The sequence below is a fragment of the Hyperolius riggenbachi genome, chromosome 4 (genome assembly GCF_040937935.1).
Source record: "Hyperolius riggenbachi isolate aHypRig1 chromosome 4, aHypRig1.pri, whole genome shotgun sequence".
NCBI lineage: Eukaryota > Metazoa > Chordata > Amphibia > Anura > Hyperoliidae > Hyperolius > Hyperolius riggenbachi.
The window spans coordinates 454408176-454428671 of NC_090649.1; the positions used below are offsets into that span (position 1 = coordinate 454408176).

Here is a 20496-nt window from a genome sequence, read left to right on the forward strand (position 1 = left end):
ATATTTCAGCATTATTTTTACAAATCATTGACCCCTTGCACGCCCTTACATACAGAGATTATTTTTATAACAGCTGCAAAAATGTAGTCTGTAAAAGAAACTGTGAGAAACTGCAGTGGAAATAATGTAATGAATACATTTGCTTATTGTTTACAATATTCATTCATAAATTATATATATATATATATATATATATATATATATATATATATATATATATATATATATATATTCTGAAATTTATCACAGGTGGTGACATCTTTAGTGCTGGCAGGTGATCTCTGCGGAATGTTTGTTTCTGAGAACTCCAAAGCCAGTAGAAAATATACCTGGTCTCCGAGATTGCTCTGTGAGGAGCATTCTGCATAGCTAAACATCACTTGGAGGGCGGGGCTACCTTTAATTTACAGCAATTTATAGATATAGGAAGTGTTTCTGATGCTGAAACCAGGAATATTACTATAAAAGTTGGCATCCTGAATAATTTACTGTATTCTACTATAAGTCGCTACAGTGCTTCTTTAACAGGTTTAACAGTCTGCTTGACTTTATGGTAATTTTTCTTAAAAGACAACCGAGGTGACGTGACATGATGAGATAGACATGTGTATATACAGTGCCAAACACACAAATAACTACGCTGTGTTCCTGCCTGTAAGAGTTAGATATGAGGTATGCAAGTGACACTTTCTGTCTGGGTTGGGACTGGGTCGGACTACAGCATAACTCTCATTGATAAGTAATTACAGCCATAAAACACTTTCCTGTCATTAAATGGCTTTTGAGAGCAGGAAAGAGACAAAAAGGGCCAATAATTCATAGATTCATAGATTTGAGGAGGCTTGGACTTTCGAGTAATATACTACTCGAATTTGGAATTCAAATGAAGTCTAATGACTTCACGTGTGACCGCGGGATGGGGGGTAACTTACCCAGAAGTCTTTGGGATGGCTGCATTCCATTACGCCTCATTGGCGTACTGAAAGCCACGTTCCACCACTCACTTCCGCGCTTCCTCCTTCCGTCTCGAAAGAGGTGGGTCATGCAACGCGGCTTTCATTACGCCTATGACGCGTAATTAAATTCAGATGTCTGAAAGACTTCTGGGTGAGTTAACCCCCTATCCCGCCGTCACACAGGAAGTCATTAGACTTCATTTGAATTCTGAATTCAAGTAGTACGCTACTCAAAATCCCATTTCTGGATTTGCGCTCTGACATACTTCAATGAAGGTGTCATTGAGCTAAGATAATGAAACAGTAAAAACTTAAAAAGTAGATTTAAATATAAAATAAAACTGTGGGATATTTAAAAATGTCATTTTCAGGAGACTGAGGATAGATTCAATTGTTTTCCTCATCAGTTTATTTTTACCTCGGATGTCCTTTAAGAACCTTTTATGCCCCAAGCAGAAGTTCTTATTGTCTGTGCAGTAACAAGCACTGGATGAAAACCCTCATGCAATATTTTCATGGTTTCTCTTGTGCAGCAAGACTACCCGAAAGAGCGCAGAGAGCACCAGATGAGGGAGCTGACCCGAGCTCTGGACTACCTCCAGGCACAGGTGAGAGTCAATCATACAGCTGCAAAAAAAGGATTTCCTTTGAAATATTTCTTGTGGTGTTAGTAAGTAACCCCCCTGTGATCCCTGCACAGCAGCTGTCAGACTGTGGAGGGAAGGGCATAGTCTGGGACTTGCACAACTGTAATCTTTCTTACAGGAGGAGCTGGCACAGTCAGGAGGACTTAGCAGTGTATGGGAAGCATGGTGGTGTATAGATAGCACTCTTGCCTTGCACTGCTTGAGTCCCAAACAGGTTTGAACCTGAGCATCAATATGACTGCATGGAGTTACCTGTTCACCCTATGGTTGCGTGGGTTTCCTCTGGGCATTACAGTCTGCTTCCTTGCCTAAAACATATATTGATAATAATTGCATCTTGTTACAAAAAATGGCCTTGGACATTAGACTTTGACTAGATTAGTGATTAGATTGTGAGCTCGTCGGAAGACAGTCAGTGACATGATTTTATATTCTGTAAAGTGCTGCAGAAGATGTCATTGCTGTATAAAAAATAATAATAATGATATTAATAATATGGTAGGACATAACTCTATAACTATGGTAGGATTAGTTTGTGAGCTCCTCTGAGGACAGTCAGTGACATGACTATGTGTTCTGTAATGTACTGCAGAAGATGTCAGTGCTATATAAATAAATAATAATAATGATAATAACAATACAGTAGGACATTAGACTATGACTATGATAGGATTAGATTGTGAGCTCCTCTGAGGACAGTCAGTGACATGGCTATGTATTCTGTAATGTGCTGCAGAAGATGCCAGTGCTAAATAAATACATAAAAAATAATGATATTAGTAATATGGTAGGACATTAGCCTATTACTATGGTAGGACTAGATTGTTACCTCCTCTGAGGACATTCAATGGCATGATGACTATGTACTCTGTTAAGTGCTGCAGAAGATGTCAGTACTATACTGTATAAATACATACAAATGATAATGATGATAATAACTATTATAATTATATGGTAGGACATTAGACTATGACTATAGCAGGAATCGGGAGGGTATAAAGAGATGAGGAAGATGAAGAATAGCAGAATGTTATCTGATGTATTTTTAAACAGTAAAGTTTAACTTTTATTCATGCTTCCTGTAAATTGTATCTGTATAAATGCCACTTACTCATGCTGAATCTGAATAATCCCATGTCAAATTATAACCTGCCCACCATTGTCCTAACCTAATGTCCCGCCCAGAGCTGTGTCAAGGTCCTCCAGCACCCAAAGCTGAGACACCAAAGTGCGCCCCCAGCCTGGATTTACCTCACAGGAGCCTAAAGGCACAGATGTCCTGGCTCGTTAGACTCCGCCCTCTATGAACCTACAAACTTCCACTTTCCCAGCTGTCACTTCTCCCTTACTTCCCTTGCCCATCATAGGCAGCTACATGTACCCCTTAGTATTAGGTAGCCAGAAGTACCCTCAATATTAAGTAGCTAGAAGTGCCCCCAAGTGTTCAGTAGCTAACAGTACCCTCAGTATAAAGTAGCTAGAGGTGCCCCTGACTGAAGGGAGAGGAATGCTGAGAGCAGGGTGAGTAACCTCTCAATTACACTCTCATCAGGACTCTGCATATGGAAGGTGGGAGGGAGGAGCTCTAGGAGGGAAGTGAGACTCCTTTCCATCATCAGGCGCCTGTAGGCACGTGCCTACATAACCTTATGGTAAATCCGGCCCTGGCGCCCCCCATCACTCCCACCCCAGCTGTCACACACTGATTGCTATTAGACTAAGAGGCGCCCCAGGGCTCCCAACACCTTAATCTCTAGTTATCTGGCTTGCAGTCACTGCCATGTATTCCCTTTTCTTATTTCTCTCTGCTTCAAACACACACTGCGCCCTGAGGCTGGAGCCTCTCTCGCCTCGGCCTGGCCCCACCCACCAGAATGTCACAGCTCACGCAGCCTGAACCCTTGTTCACATTGTTTTTCATTGCTTTCACATGTCTTTGTGAATTTTTCATTTACATAGAACATGAAGACATGATTTGTTTTATTTCACAGATGCCGAAAACATTAGTAAGTTTGGTGGATTTGACCCCCCTGAGTGCCCTCTACCTTTCCCACCCCGATAACGCCGACATCAGGTAATGGTCTCCTCATACTCAGACATAAATTGCCTTAAATATCCTGCATATTATATAGGCAGCACCTTTGTTCAGAGCCAGATTTAGGTGCGGCCACAAAGGTCTGTTTCTAGGGTGGCTGCTGCCCAAGGGGGCAACTCGACATAGGAGGTTACAAATAGAAAAGGCTGCAAATAGGGAGCAACTGGTGGAAAAGCGGGGCTGCTGTCCAAAGGAGCTGTACATAGATACATGGATGTTACACATGGAAGAGGGGTCTGCACATGGAATGGGAGGGGCTGCTGTACATGGATGTTACCCATGGAAGAGGGGTCTGCCCATGGAATGGGAGGGCGCTGCTGTACATGGATATTACACATGGAAGAGGGGGCTGCACATGGAATGGGAGGGGCTGCTGTGCATGGATGATACACATGGAAGAAGAGTCTGCCCATGGAATGGGAGGGGCTGCTGTGCATGGATGATACACATGGAAGAAGAGTCTGCCCATGGAATGGGAGGGGCTGCTGTGCATGGATGATACACATGGAAGAGGGGTCTGCCCATAGAATGGGAGGGGGCTTCTGTACATGGATGTAACACATGGAAGAGGGGGCTGCCCATAGAATGGGAGGGGGCTTCTGTACATGGATGTTACACATGGAAGAGGGGGCTGCACATGGAATGGGAGGGGCTGCTGTACATGGATTTTACACATGGAAGAGGGTGCTGCGCATGGAATGGGGTGGGGGGCTGCTGTAAATGGATGTTACACATGGGAGATGGGGCTTTTGGTTTTTATTATTTATTATATGTGTGTCTGTGCGTGTGTGTGTGTGTGTGTGTGTGCGCCACATATCTGGGCGTATCTGGGTGATATAGAGCCTATGGCAAACACTGAAATTTTTCTTCTTATTCCCTCTCTGTCCTCTTTTCTAACACTAAGCCAAGTGAGCTGTACATACATAAATTAAGTAGCCATGTTCCCCATATAACAGAATTAACCTGATCTGAGTGATGGGGAGACACAGGGGCAGGCATGGCGGCGCAGCACAGGAGGAGACGTGACGCCCATGCTGCTGTGGCACCCATGGCATGAGCCATGCCTGTAGCCCTCTAGATACGCCTCTGTGCCATGTGTGCACCTACATAAAGAACGGAACAGCTTTGTAACAGTATATTATTGTATGTTTGCTTTTCTGCAGGAGATCCTGTGAGTGTTTTAGAGACCCCTCAGATTATCACAAAGCCATGCTGAGCTTCTCCTTCCAGGTGAGCCATCCTCATTAGTCTGAATTAGCGCTGTCTGACATACAATGGCCGGCCACCAGAGGGCGCACAATAAAAAGGCGTGTAGTTAAAAATGGCGCAGGGGGAAAAATGGCGCACCGTTCCGCCGTTAAATGTATCATAAAATGTTATTTACCGTTTCAACGTAAATGCATTAAAACGGTAAATAGCGTTTTAAGATTCATTTATGGGGGGAGCGGTGCGTCATTAAAAAATGCAGGGGGGCTAGTGTTAGGCCCTAAGAGTCAGGGAGAGAGTCTGTGGGACACTGGTGTTAGCCGGGGGGGTGGAGGGAGTAGGATTAGGTGGAGGGGGGATGTGTACATAGGCATACATTACCATGTCCCGGCTGGTGATCATCATCGCTCCTTCACTTCCTAGTTAGTTTGCAGGAGTCCTGCAGCCAGCCAATCACCATGCGGGGAGTGAAGCCACATGTTGATTGGCCAGATGCAGGACTACAGCCAGGGCCGGCCCTAGACTTTTTGCCGCCTGAGGTAAAATTTAAAAAAGTTGCCGCCCCCCACCCCCCGTGGGTGGGGGGGCCACCGAGCTGGAGGGGTAGCGGGCAGGAAGAGGGTATTGGGCCTAGCGGTGGGGAGGGGGTCGGACCCCCCCTCTCCCTCCCCTGGGTCCCTCGATCTGCGCTCCTCTCCAGCTGTAAATAGTTAAGTACCAATGTATAGATTAAGAGGCAACGGGCGGGGCGGGGATCACTCACCTTTTCCGCGTTCCAAAGTGCGCTCAACAATCCAAGTAGATGATGAAATTCGGGGTATTCAGTCGGGCCAACTACATATTTAGACGCTTGCGTATGCAGATGATGTATTATTGATTCTTAGCGACCCAAATAAATCCTTGCATAGGTGTGGAAAAGTGTTGGAAGACTTTAGACTCTGTTCAAACTTTAAGATTAATGAGAAAAAAACCAATATTCTGGACTTAGGCTGCACACTAAAAACAAAAAAGGAGATGGAGAAAGAAACCACTTTTACATGGAAAAATGAAGTTAAATACCTGGGAATAACATTATGCAGTAGGCTAGAGAACCTCCATGCTGCTAATTATAAACCTTTGATGAGCGGTATAAAGAACAAGTTAAAAGAATGGAACAGGCCCTTTTTTAATGTACTGGGGCGTATTGCAATTATTAAAATGATGATACTACCCAAGATTTTGTTTATGATGCAGTGCATTCCAATACATTTACCGGGTCTATGGTTTAAATCTTGGCATAAAATTTTTCAGGATTTTATTTGGGCTAATAGTAAGAGAAAGATAAAATATAGCATAATTAGTAAGAAAAAAGAGGACGGTGGCCTGGCAGCTCCAAACTTACTGTGGTATTATAAAAGCATACATCTGACAAGGGTAACTGCATGGAGAATAGAAGATGGCAATGCGGGTTCTGGTCTACTGTGGACCACGTTGGAACAGTGTGAAATAGATCTTGCAAAGATATTTTCATGGATCCCAGAAAATATTAAAGAACAAAACAAAACAACAACAAGTATATTAATCAAGCCAACATTAAAGACACTCTGGCAGATTATTGAAATGTGCGATAGACCAACGGGGATATCACCTTTAATATCACTAAGAGACAATAAGTAATTCCCACCAGCTTGCAATCTAAACTGGTTTAATAGGAACAAGATTGATTATGATACTAGAATTATAGATATTCGAGGTAATAAAGAATTAAAAATTGCCGGTCTGGATTGTGAGCGGGTGGGAAAAGGATACTGGTGGCTAAACCAAATAAATAGCTACATTACAAGACTAGAAACAGCAGGTAAAAAAATTAAAGAAACATTAAATATACTGGAAAAAAACATTTACACCAGAAGGTGCCCAAAAGGCCTGATTTCCATTTATTACGACTTTATTGCTGGTTTGTGGGACCCTGGTCGGCCACAGTTTTGGCGTAGCTGGGAGAGAGACTTGGAGAGAGATCTTTCACAAGAATGGCGTAAAATATGGCAAAAAGTGAGTAAAATTCATGACACAAGCCTATTATTAATACAAAATAAACTATTAACAAGATGGTATATGACGCCAAAAAGATTAAACAAAATATCGAAACAAAATAGCAATAAGTGTGGAAGATGTAATAAGGAATTAGGAGATGAAATTCATATATGGTGGGGTTGTCCTAGGATTCAAGATCTCTGGGAGAAGCAGGGGCGGCGCCAGGGGGGTGCTTGGGGGTGCTCGAGCACCCCCTAGAATTGTCCAAGCACCCCCAAAGCACCCCCTGGAGTGAACTGACTTCAGGCGTCTAAAAGACGCCAAGTCAGTTCAAACAGCGGCAGCACGGAGCAGCAGGCAGGGCTACGGTAAGATGGCCGCCCGGAGCCCTGTTCTGCAGACTTCGAGTCTGCAGTGCATGGCTTTGGGCGGCCATTTTCCCGTAGCCCTGCTCTCTGCATGCAGGCAGGAAGTCTCGTCGTGACGTCGGGAAGGAAGAGGATCGTGGGCGCGCGGGCGCTGCGCGCCACAATGAGGTCGGGACAGGAGGTCGGGAAAGAAGGTCTTCTGGCTGTAGGTGAGTAAATGGGTTTTTCTTTTCTTTTTCAGGTGATGCTGATTGTGCATATTGGGGTCATTTCTGCTACCGATTGTGCATATTGGGGTCATATCTGCTACCGATTGTGCATATTGGGGTCATATCTGCTACCGATTGTGCATATTGGGGTCATTTCTGCTACCAATTGTGCATATTGGGGTCATTTCTGCTACCGATTGTGCATATTGGGGTCATTTCTGCTACCGATTGTGCATATTGGGGTCATTTCTGCTACCGATTGTGCATATTGGGGTCATTTCTGCTACCGATTGTGCATATTGAGGTCATATCTGCTACGGATTGTGCATATTGGGGTCATATCTGCTACCGATTGTGCATATTGGAGTCATATCTGCTACCGATTGTGCATATTGGGGTCATATCTGCTACCGATTGTGCATATTGGGGCCATATCTGCTACCGATTGTGCATATTGGGACCATATCTGCTACCGATTGTGCATATTGGGGTCATATCTGCTACCGATTGTGCATATTGGGGTCATATCTGCTACCAATTGTGCATATTGGGGTCATATCTGCTACCGATTGTGCATATTGGGGTCATATCTGCTACCGATTGTGCATATTGGGGTCATATCTGCTACCGATTGTGCATATTGGGGTCATATCTGCTACCGATTGTGCATATTGGGGCCATATCTGCTACTGATTGTGCATATTGGGGCCATATCTGCTACCGATTGTGCATATCGGGGCCATATCTGCTACCGATTGTGCATATCGGGGCCATATCTGCTACCGATTGTGCATATTGGGACCATATCTGCTACCGATTGTGCATATTGGGGCCATATCTGATAACGATTGTGCATATTGGGGCCATATCTGATAACGATTGTGCATATTGGGGCCATATCTGCTACCGATTGTGCATATTGGAGCCATATCTGATAACGATTGTGCATATTGGGGTCATTGGACGTGTTTTTTGTTAAAATCTGCTCACATTACGTGTATTTTCTTGAGAACACCTGCACAATTATGTGAATTTTCTGGGAAAAGGGTCACCAAAACTTGGGCCCTCTGTCTTTGCGTTGCACTTTTAAAGGGAACCCGAGGTGAGAATAATATTGAGGCTGCCATATTTATCTCCTTTTAAGTAATACCAGCTGCCTGGCTGCCGTGTTGGTCCTCTGCCTCTAATTCTTTCAACCATAGACCCTGAACAAGCATGCAGCAGGTCAGGGGTTTCTGACAATATTGTCAGAACTGACAAGATTAGCTGCATGCTTGTTTCTGGTGTAATTCAGTTCACTACTACAGCCAAATAGATCAGCAGGGCTGCCAGGCAACTAAAATTGTTTAAAAGGAAATAAATATGGCAGCCACCATATCACTCTCACCCTGGGTTCACTTTAAATTACAGTTAGCCCCGCCCTCATCCGACCATGACCACGCCCATTTCTTCGCCGCGGCGCGCTTCGCGCGCCGCAGGTTGTAGCCACACCCACGCGCGCCGCAGGTCGTCAGCTCCCCCGGAAATTGGTCCAGCACCTGCATAGCACCCCCTAAAAAAAATTCCTGGAGCCGCCACTGGGGAGAAGATGGAACTTTTTGTGAGAGGCAGTACTGTAATAAATGAAGAGAGAATACTGACAGCTGAAAGGGTGATTTTTGGTATGTCGGACACGGAGGATGATAGAGACACTAGATTTTTAAAAGAAATGGGAACGCTGGTTGCAAAAGCTCTGATCACCAAATATTGGAAAGGCAGTCAGACTCCCACTTTGGCGGAATGGTGTAATTATATGAATAATACACTGAGAATACAGGAAGAAGGGGTGTTAGGAGAGGGAGTTAGAGTGAAGGAATTTAGAGAGACGTGGGAAAAAATATTGTATATATGGAGAAACAATAGGGAATAGAGCAGGAAGAAGGGAAGAGGAAGGAGGGAGAAAGAGAGGAGGAGGGAGGAGAGGGGAAAAAAAATAAATAAATCTGATCCTCAGATTCTCTCTCCCATTTTCTCTCCCAGTCTTTACGCGAAGGAGGGGACGGGTGACAGTGTGGGTAGCGGGTGCATTACGGTGGTGTGGTCTGATGCGATATAGCACTATATGTGAGGAGTTCCAGGAGTCCCTGTTTCCAATGGGGTGGGGGAGGTAGGGGAGTGTCTGGATGAGATGAGTGGATTGATTGGGTGGAGGGGGGTTGGTAGGGCCAGGGCCGGCCCTAGACTTTTTGCCGCCTGAGGCAAAATGAGAAAAAAATCGCCGCCGCCGCCGACCTCCCCCCCCCCCCGCGGGGGGGGGGGGGGGGGCGCCAAGCTGGAGGGGTAGCTGGCAGAAAGGGGGTATTGGGCCTAGCGGTGGGGAGGGGGGTCGGACCCCCCCCTCCCTCGCCTGGGTCCCCCGATCTGCGCTCCTCCTCCAGCGTTACTAGCCTGCATATAATGAAGAGGCAACGGGCGGGGGAATCACTCACCTCTTCCGCGTTCCATCGTGCGCTCCACTGACGTCACTTCCTGCAAGGCCGTCCACTTACAATACAGTGGGCGGCATTGCCGGAAGTGACGTCAGTGGAGCCACGATGGAACGCGGAAGAGGTGAGTGATTCCCCCGCCCGTTGCCTCTTCATTATATGCAGGCTAGTAACGCTGGAGGAGGAGCGCAGATCGGGGGACCCAGGCGAGGGAGGGGGGGGTCCGACCCCCCTCCCCACCGCTAGGCCCAATACCCCCTTTCTGCCAGCTACCCCTCCAGCTCGGCGGGCGGGCGGGCCGGCCGGCCCAGCATGCATGGACGGCCGGGTGCCGCTCCCCCACATCTGCCGCCTGAGGCAAATGTTTCACCCCGCCTCATGAGCGGGCCGGCCCTGGGTAGGGCGAGTAAAGTTGAATGAAGGGGCGGGAGAGGATGGGGAATGTTTGGATAAGATGGGTTGTTTGATCGGACGGATGGGTGTTAGTAGGGTGAGTTAAGATGGATGAAGATAAAAACAAAAAACAAAAAAACAAAGTGCGCTCCACTGACGTCACTTCCTGCAACGCCGTCCACTTACAATACAATGGGCGGCGTTGCAGGAAGTGACGTCAGTGGAGCACTCGCTGGAACACGGAAGAGGTGAGTGATCCCCGCCCGTTGCCTCTTAATCTACACACTGGTACTTAACTATTTACAGCTGGAAGGGAGCGCAGATCGGGGGACCCAGGCGAGGGAGCCCCACCGCTAGGCCCAATACCCGCTTTCTGCCCGCTACTCCTCCAGCTCGGCGGGCTGCCCCCCACCCACGGACAGGCGGGTGCCGCCCCCCAGATATGCCGCCTGAGGCAAATGTTTCACCCTGCCTCATGAGCGGGCCGGCCCTGACTACTAACTAACTAACTGAAGAAGTGGAGCGATCGCTGGCCGGGACTAGGTAATGTATGCCGCCTATGCACATATCCTCACTCCACCTAATTCTACTCCCTCCACCTCGCTGCCTAACACCAATGTCCCGCTGCCTCCCGACCCCAACAACGCTAAATAGTGTTTTTTTTTATTTAAAAAGGATTTAAACTGCTATTTAGCGTTTTACAATGTATGGTAATGCATCGCCATTATTATAGCAGTGGCCCTGTGCGCCATTTTTATTTGTTCTGCTTTCACTAACATCTTTCTTCTGTCCCTTCCAACAAGGTACAGTACATGACCATTCCTTAACTATAAACTTAAACGTAAATTTGCTACCAATTAACCAGAGGATCCATTTTAAACTCCTAACACTAACCTCAGAACAGGATCATCCATAAGGCAACATAGGCAACTGCCTGGGGCCTAGAGGGCACCAAGGGGCCCAGCTGCCACTTTCTCTGATCACTCTCCCACCTCAACTTACCAAAAACACTATAGGAGGAAGCAAAGACTATTATCTTGCCTTGGGCCCCATTTCATTTGAATTATTTTCTGCCTAAGCTACAGAGCTCTCCACATTCTCAGATGTGCACACGACCTCTTTAGAATCACCTCCTCGCATTCACGTATACTAGATTTTTCACGAGCCTCACCCTTCCTCTGGAATCCTCTTCCAATACACATCTTCTGCTCCCAAACTTTTGGAATTTTGAAGTGCTTCCTCAAAACTCACTTTTCCCGACAAGCATAGGCCATTCACCCTTCAACCTCTGTTCAGTAGCCAAGTTAAAGAGGAACGCCAGTGAAAATAACATAATGAACAAAAGTGCTTCATTTTTTACAATACTTGTGTATAAATGATTTAGTCGGTGTTTGCCCATTGTAAAATCTTTCCTCTTCCTGATTTACATTCTGACTTTTATCACATGGTGACATTTTTACTCCTGGCAGGTGATATCACTGGAAGTAGCTGCTGCTTACTTTTTTGGCAGTTGGAAACAGCTGTAAATTATTTCCCACAATGCAACAAGGTTCACAGACAGGAAACTGTTAGGACCATGGTCCTCAGAGTTTCCTGTGGGAGGGGTTTCACCACAATATCAGCCATACAGAGCCCCCTGATGATCCGTTTGTGAAAAGGAATAGATTTCTCATGGGAAAGGGGGTATCAGCTACTGATTGGGATGAAGTTCGATTCTTGGTCACGATTTCTCTTTAAGCTCTTTAGTAAATAAAACTTAAAATCATACTGCCTCTCGGTATGCATATTGTACCCCTTGAATAAGATACATCTGTCACTGTACTTACTTTGTCTACCAATTCTGAATTATTTACCAATGCCTATATTTGAATTATTATGTACCCTATGTTTGTTTCTTACTGTATATAGGGCCATGGAATATGTTGGCATAAATCAATAATAAACCCCTCACCTAAGCCAGGCATTTCTGTTTATGGAAGCATTGAGAAAGGGGGGATTGTTCCTCTGCTGTCCAGGGAATGGTACTGTATATGGGGACATGTATGTGTTGTGACAACACATGGAACAGTTACTGTCAGTTGTTCCTGTTTACTATCTCTGAGCTCACTGGGCTGTGATTGGCTGCCCAGGCCTGGCTCTTCATACTCTGACCCCATCTGATAACCGCAGAGGTAATTAGATATTCCCAATATCTCAAATTCCATCTCTGCCTGTCCTAAACTTGAACTTGCCAAGAGATAAATTCTCACCATTCCTCTATTTGGGGGATCCACCTCCTCATGAGTCACATGACTCTACAGATAGTAATATCTCTACATATCTCGACATCAAAGTTCAGTTTCGTGTTGACTCTGCTGTTGTCATGACGTTATTTAGTAATATATTGTATATGTATGCTATTTGCCCTCTTGTCTTGATAATCACTTGTGAAACTTGTGGTAGGCAAACGGTGACTTGGGGGGGGGGGGGTCAGAGAACAATAACATGCTGGCACTTGGGGGTCACAGAGCCAGGGGTGCAGCTAGGCCCAGTGAACCAAGCAGGTGCTTTCGTCCTCACCCACAGCAGGGGCCTCCCTTGCTGCCAGGCTGCCCTCTCTGTGATGTGTATAGCTGTTGCATAACTCACACACAGACCTCAGATCAGCGACAATGTGAACAGAGGGGAGGAGCGGCGCAGTGACCAAGGAGTACGCTTCAGATGTGGAAGTGAGATCATTGCTCATTTCCTGCATTTGAAGTGTGCTGCATTGTTACTATGCGCTGCTCTCCTCTTTTAGGAGGTGCACCTTTGGCAACCTACCTATACTGGAGGACTACCTATTTGGAAGGCACCTTTGGCTTCCTATTATAATGGGAGAAGGGGTATCTGACAATGGTGGGGGGAGGGCCATAAATTATGCGCCGCTTGGGGCCACAAACACACTGACACTTGGGGGTCCCAGAGCAATGACACACTGACACTTGGGGGACACAGAACAATAACATACTGACACTTGGGGGTCACAGAACAATGACACACTGACACTTGGGGGTCACAGAACAATGACACACTGACACTTGGGGGTCCCAGAACAATGACACACTGACACTTGGGGGTCCCAGAACAATGACACACTAACACCTGGGGGTCCCAGAACAATGACACACTGACACTTGGGGGTCACAGAACAATGACACGCTGACACTTGGGGGTCCCAGAACAATGACACACTGACACTTGGGGGTCACAGAACAATGACACGCTGACACTTGGGGGTCACAGAACAATGACACACTGACACTTGGGGGTCACAGAACAATGACACGCTGACACTTGGGGGTCACAGAACAATGACACGCTGACACCTGGGGGTCCCAGAACAATGACACGCTGACACTTGGGGGTCCCAGAACAATGACACACTAACACCTGGGGGTCCCAGAACAATGACACGCTGACACTTGGGGGTCCCAGAACAATGACACACTAACACCTGGGGGTCCCAGAACAATGACACACTGACACTTGGGGGTCACAGAACAATGACACGCTGCAAGCACTCTGAATCTTGGCATGAATGGATTTGAATGCTGCACCTCATGGCCTTAATTTTTTTTTCTGATTCTAGTATGAGCTGGAGAAGATAATAAGCTCAAAGAGATATGAAACAAGGGAAGATTTTACCGTGACCTTACACCCTGTTCTGCATATAGTGAGTATCATTTGTGGATGTATTTGGAGTCTATCTGAAAAAGGCGCCTGGAAATTTGGGCACCTAGTAATGCCGATAGTAAAATGTTGGTATTAAATATCCATATTTTACTATGGCCAAAGCCAACCATACTCTCACGTCTAACACTTAACACCCCCCACACCCCACGCACAAATTCCAATTCCAGGGGCGTAGATATACCCCTTCCACCGTATCGCCACTATGTGGGCTCCCCGCTGTCTCCGGCTGTCATCGCCACTGGTTAGTAAGGAGATCAGTGAATGGGATCGCAGTTCCCATTTTTTGATCTAAATCCTCGTGTCAATGATCGCCAGCATCAATGAGGTGCCTGCGTCACTGTATCTAAGGAAGTAACACGTCCAAGACCCACACTTATATTTAAAATTAACTCCTTCACTCCCACTCCCATAGTAACCCCCCCAAAAAATTACACAAAAAGACAATTTAAAAAAATTCACAAATAGTTTCCTTAGGGACTAAACTTTTTTAATATGTTTGTCAAGAGGGTATATTATTGTTAATTTTTAAATTATGGGCTTGAAATTAGTGATGGATGGAAAACTGAAAAAATGTACTTCTATTTTTAAATAAAATATTGGCGCCATACATTGTACTAGGGAAATATTTTAAACTTTGCAATAACCGGGACAAATGGGAAAATAAAATGTGTATCTACAGTAAAACATTTTATTTTAAAACTATAATGGCCAAAAACTGAGAAATAATGATTTTTTTTTACATTTTTTTTCTTATTATTCCCATTAAAATGCATTTAGAATAAAAAAATTCTTACCATAATGTACGTCCCAAAGAAAGCCTAATTGGTGGCAAAAAAACAAGATATAGATCATTATTGTTGTGATTAGTAGTGATTAAGTTCACCCCCCCCCCCTCCCAAACTACCTACCTAACGCCTTAATTCCCTGCACACTAGCTACCTAAGGGCCTGTATCAACTAGATGCAAGGCACTGCAATCATCACATCGTATCCGCAGCAAAAAAAATAAAACACGCAAATTCTTTGGTGCCTAAAAATATCGGTATTGGATGCCAGTTGTATATGCCCAATAAATAGCAGGCACTGGACCGGGCACCCTAATTTCCGCTCCAGCGCCCAATTACCGATCATTTGCATTGGCTCCTATGACGGCCCCCAATTAGTCCACTTGCTGCATGCATCCTTTTTTACTGCATCGGGAGTCCGGTATCATTATCTGGACTGTGAGCACTTCCTGTGTAATGTTTAATGTTACATCTTGTGCCTGATGTACCTGACTTGCTTGTACTGGACACTGATTGTTGCTGGGTTTGTTGAGCATGATTAATACCCTAAGAGCGATGTAATAAAATACACAGGCTGTTATTGTATAGCAGTGGGAAGAGCTACAAGATCCATCTATGTTCCCAGCAACACATCTATCCACAGATACACAGCAAGCACCATCATTTACAGTCAGTTTCTGACTTAACCTCCTTAGCGGTAATCCCGAGTCAGGCCCGGGATGGAAAGCAGCAGAACAGGGTGGTAATCCCGAGCCTAAGTAAGTTTCATGCAGGAGCTGCTGCAGACCTCTCTGTAGTATGTTTTTCTTCTTGTTTTTAGGGTGTAAAAGCTTGTGAAAAAATGTTATGGCTTTTAGACCTTAAATCTGGAAATAATCATAATGCCAGATGTTTTAAGCAGTTTTACATTATTTATCCATAGCTTACAAATGATGAGTGCTTCCATGTCACTTAAATTACAAAGTGCACGGGTCTTTCTATGGCAAACACTAGTGATGGTCTTGTCTAGGAGAACTCAAGGAGAAGCATGTGACCAGTTTGGCCAGGTGATAGATCTGTAAGTCTCTGATTTGCTAGTCATGATCATGTCATAAAGCAGGATGTGATCACAGCAAATCAGAGCTTTGCAAATCTATCAGCTGATCAAACAAATCACCTGCTTCTCCATGAGTTCTCCTAGACATGGCTATTCCCAGCCACCCAGTATTGGCTGCATACAGGGGTGTAACTAGAGGGGAGCAGACCCTGCGATTACATGGGGGCCCAGAACCTTCCCTTCCTCCGATAGAGGGGGCTATACTTCAGATCAGGGGTTTTGGTGGCTACACTTGTTATGGGAGTGAAGACCATGATGGCCACACTTGTTTTATGACCCTTGTGAGATGGGCACCAAGGGGAGGCAAAGAAACATTGGGGGGGGGGGGGCATTAAAGTTTTGCTGAGGGGGCCCCTAAATTGTAGTTACGCCACTGGCTGCATGCCTAAAGGCACCCTCCATATCACAGAGTAAATAATAATGGCAGTATTTGTATAATAATGGCAGTATTTGTATAGCGCCTTTCTCCTGTCGGACTCAAAGCGCTTGCGAGGCAGCCACTAGAGCGCACTCAGTAGGCAGTAGCAGTGTTAAGGAGACTTGCCCAAGAAACTCCTTACTGAATAGGTGCTGGCTTACTGAACAGGCAGAGCCGAGATTTGAACCCAGGTCTCCTGTGTCAGAGGCAGAGCCCTTAACCATTACACTTTCCAGCCACTTATAAGATAACCCTAAAATAAGATTTAGGGTTAAGGCTAGCTTTTTACACAGTCCACCTTGGGACTCTGGGGCATTATATCAGTTCCAGCATTGTTTCTCTTGCTGATTTTGATACTATTCTTCTTGATAGGCTATAATACTGGGTTGTCAAGTTCCATTCTGGATTATTCAAGATCCTTCTGTTACTCCAAGCACACAAATAATGATGCTGTGATACTTTTTTTAATTTCTCTGCCTGAAAGAGTTACAAATCAGGTATGCAAGTGACAGTTTCTGTCCAGGTTGGGACTGGGTCGGACTACAGTGTGACCCTCACTGAAAAAGAATTACAACCATAAACCACTTTCCTAGCAGAGACTGGCTTCTAAAAGCAGGAAAGAGATAAAAGGGGTCTATAGTTCATAGATTTTAGCTTCGGCATACTTCAATGAATGAGCAGGGACAAGAAAACAGCAAAAACGTAAAAAGTAGATTTAAATATAAAATTAAACTGTGGGATATCTAAAAATGATTTTTTTTTGCAGCAGGAGGATAGATACAATAGTTTATCTCATCAGTTTATTTTCACCTCATGCTTCCTTTAATCTTCTGTATACATCTGGTTTCTTCTGCCATTTTCATCTGTAATCTTCTTTAGTCTTCTTTATAATGTATCTAATCATAGTTATCTTTATTTTTGCAGGTGGATTTTACAGCACAGAACCTGAACATGTATGAGGTGCAGTGCTCTGCACAGGTCAGTTCCTACAAATTATGAACATGGCTTAACGCAGGGGTGCCAAACTCAGATACAAAGTGGGCCAAAATTGTACACTGGGATCAAGCTGTGGGCCAACCTCAATGGGTTTGATTCACAAAGCAGTGATAACTGTTATTACGGCTGTGAAAAATTTGCGTTAGCGCGTTAACACAAATTTTCACGCGTTAACGTTCACGCGATAACAGTTATCACTGCTCTGTGAATCAAGCCCTATGATGTCTACTGGCCACCTTCCTCCCTTATGAAGTTCCCTGGTTTCTAATGGCCCCCTTCCAACCCTTACACAGTTCCCTTGTGTCTAGTGGTCCTCCCTCCCCATACAGTTCCCTGTTGTCTAATGGTCCTCCTTCCCCTATACAGTTCCCTGGTGTCTAGCGACCCCCAACTACCCCTATACAGTTCCCTAGTGTTTAGTGTTTTCCCTTTCCACCCACCATATGGCTTCCCTGGTGATCTAGGGCTTCACCTCCAATATAGCTTCCCTGGTGGTCTAGTGGGCCAAATATAATGCAAAGTGGGGAAACCACTTGAGGGCCAAATTTAATGGCTCCGAGGGCCAGATTTGGCCTGCGGGCCGGAATTTGACATGTATGGATTAACGTAATACAATTATTGGATAAATGTACTGTTTGTGTCATGTACAAATTAAGTTTTATTGCTTCACTCATGTCATGGTGTATTTAGGTTACGTACATTTTTGATTGTTTTGGATTCTCTTATAGGAGACGACCTTCCTGAACACACACAAGAACAGCCCCTATTTGTGGCTGAAAGACATGATGCGGGTGGAGGAGAGAGGCCCACAGGTAAAACTGGAGTGGCGTCATAATAATTTCTGAGCCAATTGCATCAGCCCCTCATGCAATCTGCTTGTGGACGTTTGTTGCCATCGTCACATTAATGTGACGATTAATTAATAGAGGGCAATTCCCACCGGCAGATGGAGTCGTGGAGTGCAGACGAGCACAACCTCTGCACGGCCACAGATGCCAATGGGAATTGTACAGATAAAGGCAAGGCAGGGCTGAACAGCCCTTAAAGAGAAGGAGCACAGATACAGGATGAATGTGTGTCCATCAATCTAGTCGCCACCCAGCGACGGTGAACACACATCAGCAGAAATAAAGCAAGAACGCAATCGCAAAGAATGGTGATTGCCAAGAGACACCAGACAGAGAAGGACAGAGCACGAGAGTAGCAAAGGCACAGCAAACAATGAGAAAATAACGAAAATAACAAACGCTAGCTAAACGCGGACACCGCACTCATTCGCAACAGCGAACGCGTTAACGGCGCGGTCTCCGCACGAAAAGTGCAACACAGACAAGCACGCCACCCTGACTAACCAATGACAGACAAACACGAAATAGACTGAGACAGACAGAATGAACGCTTGCGAAAGCAAGCGATCAACACAGACAAACAGGATGCGTAGACGGTTGCCTCACACCAGGCAACAGCAGGCGTAAACACAGGACAAGACAAACAGACGAAAACAGGTATAAGGTAGATAGGATCCACCGCTCTTCCGCCAGAGCAAGTGTGATCCAAGTACAAGCAGGAACACAGATCAGAAGGATACACAGCCGCTACCGCTAGAGGCTAGTGCGATCCAAGCAAGACGGATAGATGAGGTAGCCAGTAGCAACCGCTGCTCCAGCTTACGCTCCAAAAATGCAGATCAGAAGGATCCACAGCCGCTACTGCTAGAGGCTATTGCGATCCAAACAGATGAATAGAAGGGGCTACCAGTAGCAACCGCTGCTCTGGTTAGCACCCCAGACAAACAGAACGATTTCCTGTCGACCACCGCTGGCGACAGAACAATCTCAGCAGAGGGGCAACACAGACAAAACAGATAAGCAGCCTAACTGCACTAGAAGAGCTGCCTAGTGCAGTCCCAAGAATTACTCTAAGATAACTTTAGCAAACCAAGAGGGCTGATACTCTAGGAGAGTTCATGAGAAACAAACCATGAAGGATGACCAGCAAAGGATTCTGGGAAAACATGGCTTTTATACTGCCAGCCTACAAAGGAGGCAGCCAGGCGATTTGCATAACAAATGTATGCAAATTCCTCAGCAGCAGAGCAGGTCAGAAACTTGCAAAGAAAAGACAGGTCTCTCTTCCAGAGACCTGCAGCCCACAGACTAGAGGAATGGTCAAACAGCTGAGCGGATCATTACAGTTCCCCAGAAAACAGAATTAGTCTAATCTGATGTCCAAGTGACCTGGCACACGGGCAGGCTTGGCAGCGCAGCACAGGGGCAGGCATGGCGCCCATTGTGCTGTGGCACCCATGGCACGAGCCATGTCTGCACCCCTCTAGGTACGCCTCTGGGAATGGTGCATTATACCAAAATATTCATTTAAAAAAAATATTCAGGTATAATGCACTGTGTACTCACCAACATGACACCTTCAAATCTCCTGCGCCATGAAGGAAGTGCAGGTAACAGGGAGACGCAATTAGACTCCAGTGCTGGGCTCCGGGTGCCATTTTCCTGTAGCCCTGGAATATTTTTTTTGCCTTACTAACAGTGTGACTATTTGTACATTCAGGAGAGGGAATTTGGCTCCATCTTCCCCTGCACTGACCTGTCTCCATCAGACGAGGTTCCAACTTCTGGTGAGTATAATGTTCTCAATATTTAAAACAAATCTGAAGTGAAAATGAACTGAGATGATTAATTGTGTGTGTTTTACTAAAGATAAATAGAACACAGAACTAAAAATCATCATGTCCAGTTTAACCACTTGAGCCCCAGAGGTTTTTACCCCCCCTAGTGACCAGGCCATTTTTTACAATTCAGCACTTCACAACTTTAACGGTTTATTGCTCAATCATACAACTTGGCACCCAAATTAATTGTAATCCCTTTTCTTCTCAAAAATAGAGCTTTCTTTTGGTGCTATTTGATTGCTGCTGCTATTTTAATTTTCTTTTTAATTAATTAAAAAAGACTGAAATTGTATTTAAAAATAAAACATACAGATAAGTTAATTGGCTTCCTCTTTATTTGGCCCTAGACTAAACATACATGACACTATGCATACATAGACATATGGCTATGGCAGGGATTAGATTGTGAGCCCCTCCGAGGGAAAGCTAAGTGACAAGACTATACTC

At 45.3% G+C, this 20496-nt stretch overlaps 1 protein-coding gene across 2 annotated transcripts in view; it reads left to right on the plus strand.

Annotated features, from left to right (window-relative positions):
- Positions 1-20496, plus strand: part of LOC137504389 (phospholipase B1, membrane-associated-like) — a 160667-nt gene that overhangs the window by 19819 nt on the left and 120352 nt on the right. For both annotated transcript variants that reach the window (XM_068232750.1, XM_068232751.1), the window contains 7 exons: positions 1490-1564; positions 3595-3677; positions 4862-4928; positions 13963-14046; positions 17289-17342; positions 18089-18172; positions 19929-19995. In XM_068232750.1, coding sequence (XP_068088851.1) covers positions 1490-1564; positions 3595-3677; positions 4862-4928; positions 13963-14046; positions 17289-17342; positions 18089-18172; positions 19929-19995 — 514 coding nt within the window. The remainder of the gene's footprint in view (positions 1-1489; positions 1565-3594; positions 3678-4861; positions 4929-13962; positions 14047-17288; positions 17343-18088; positions 18173-19928; positions 19996-20496) is intronic.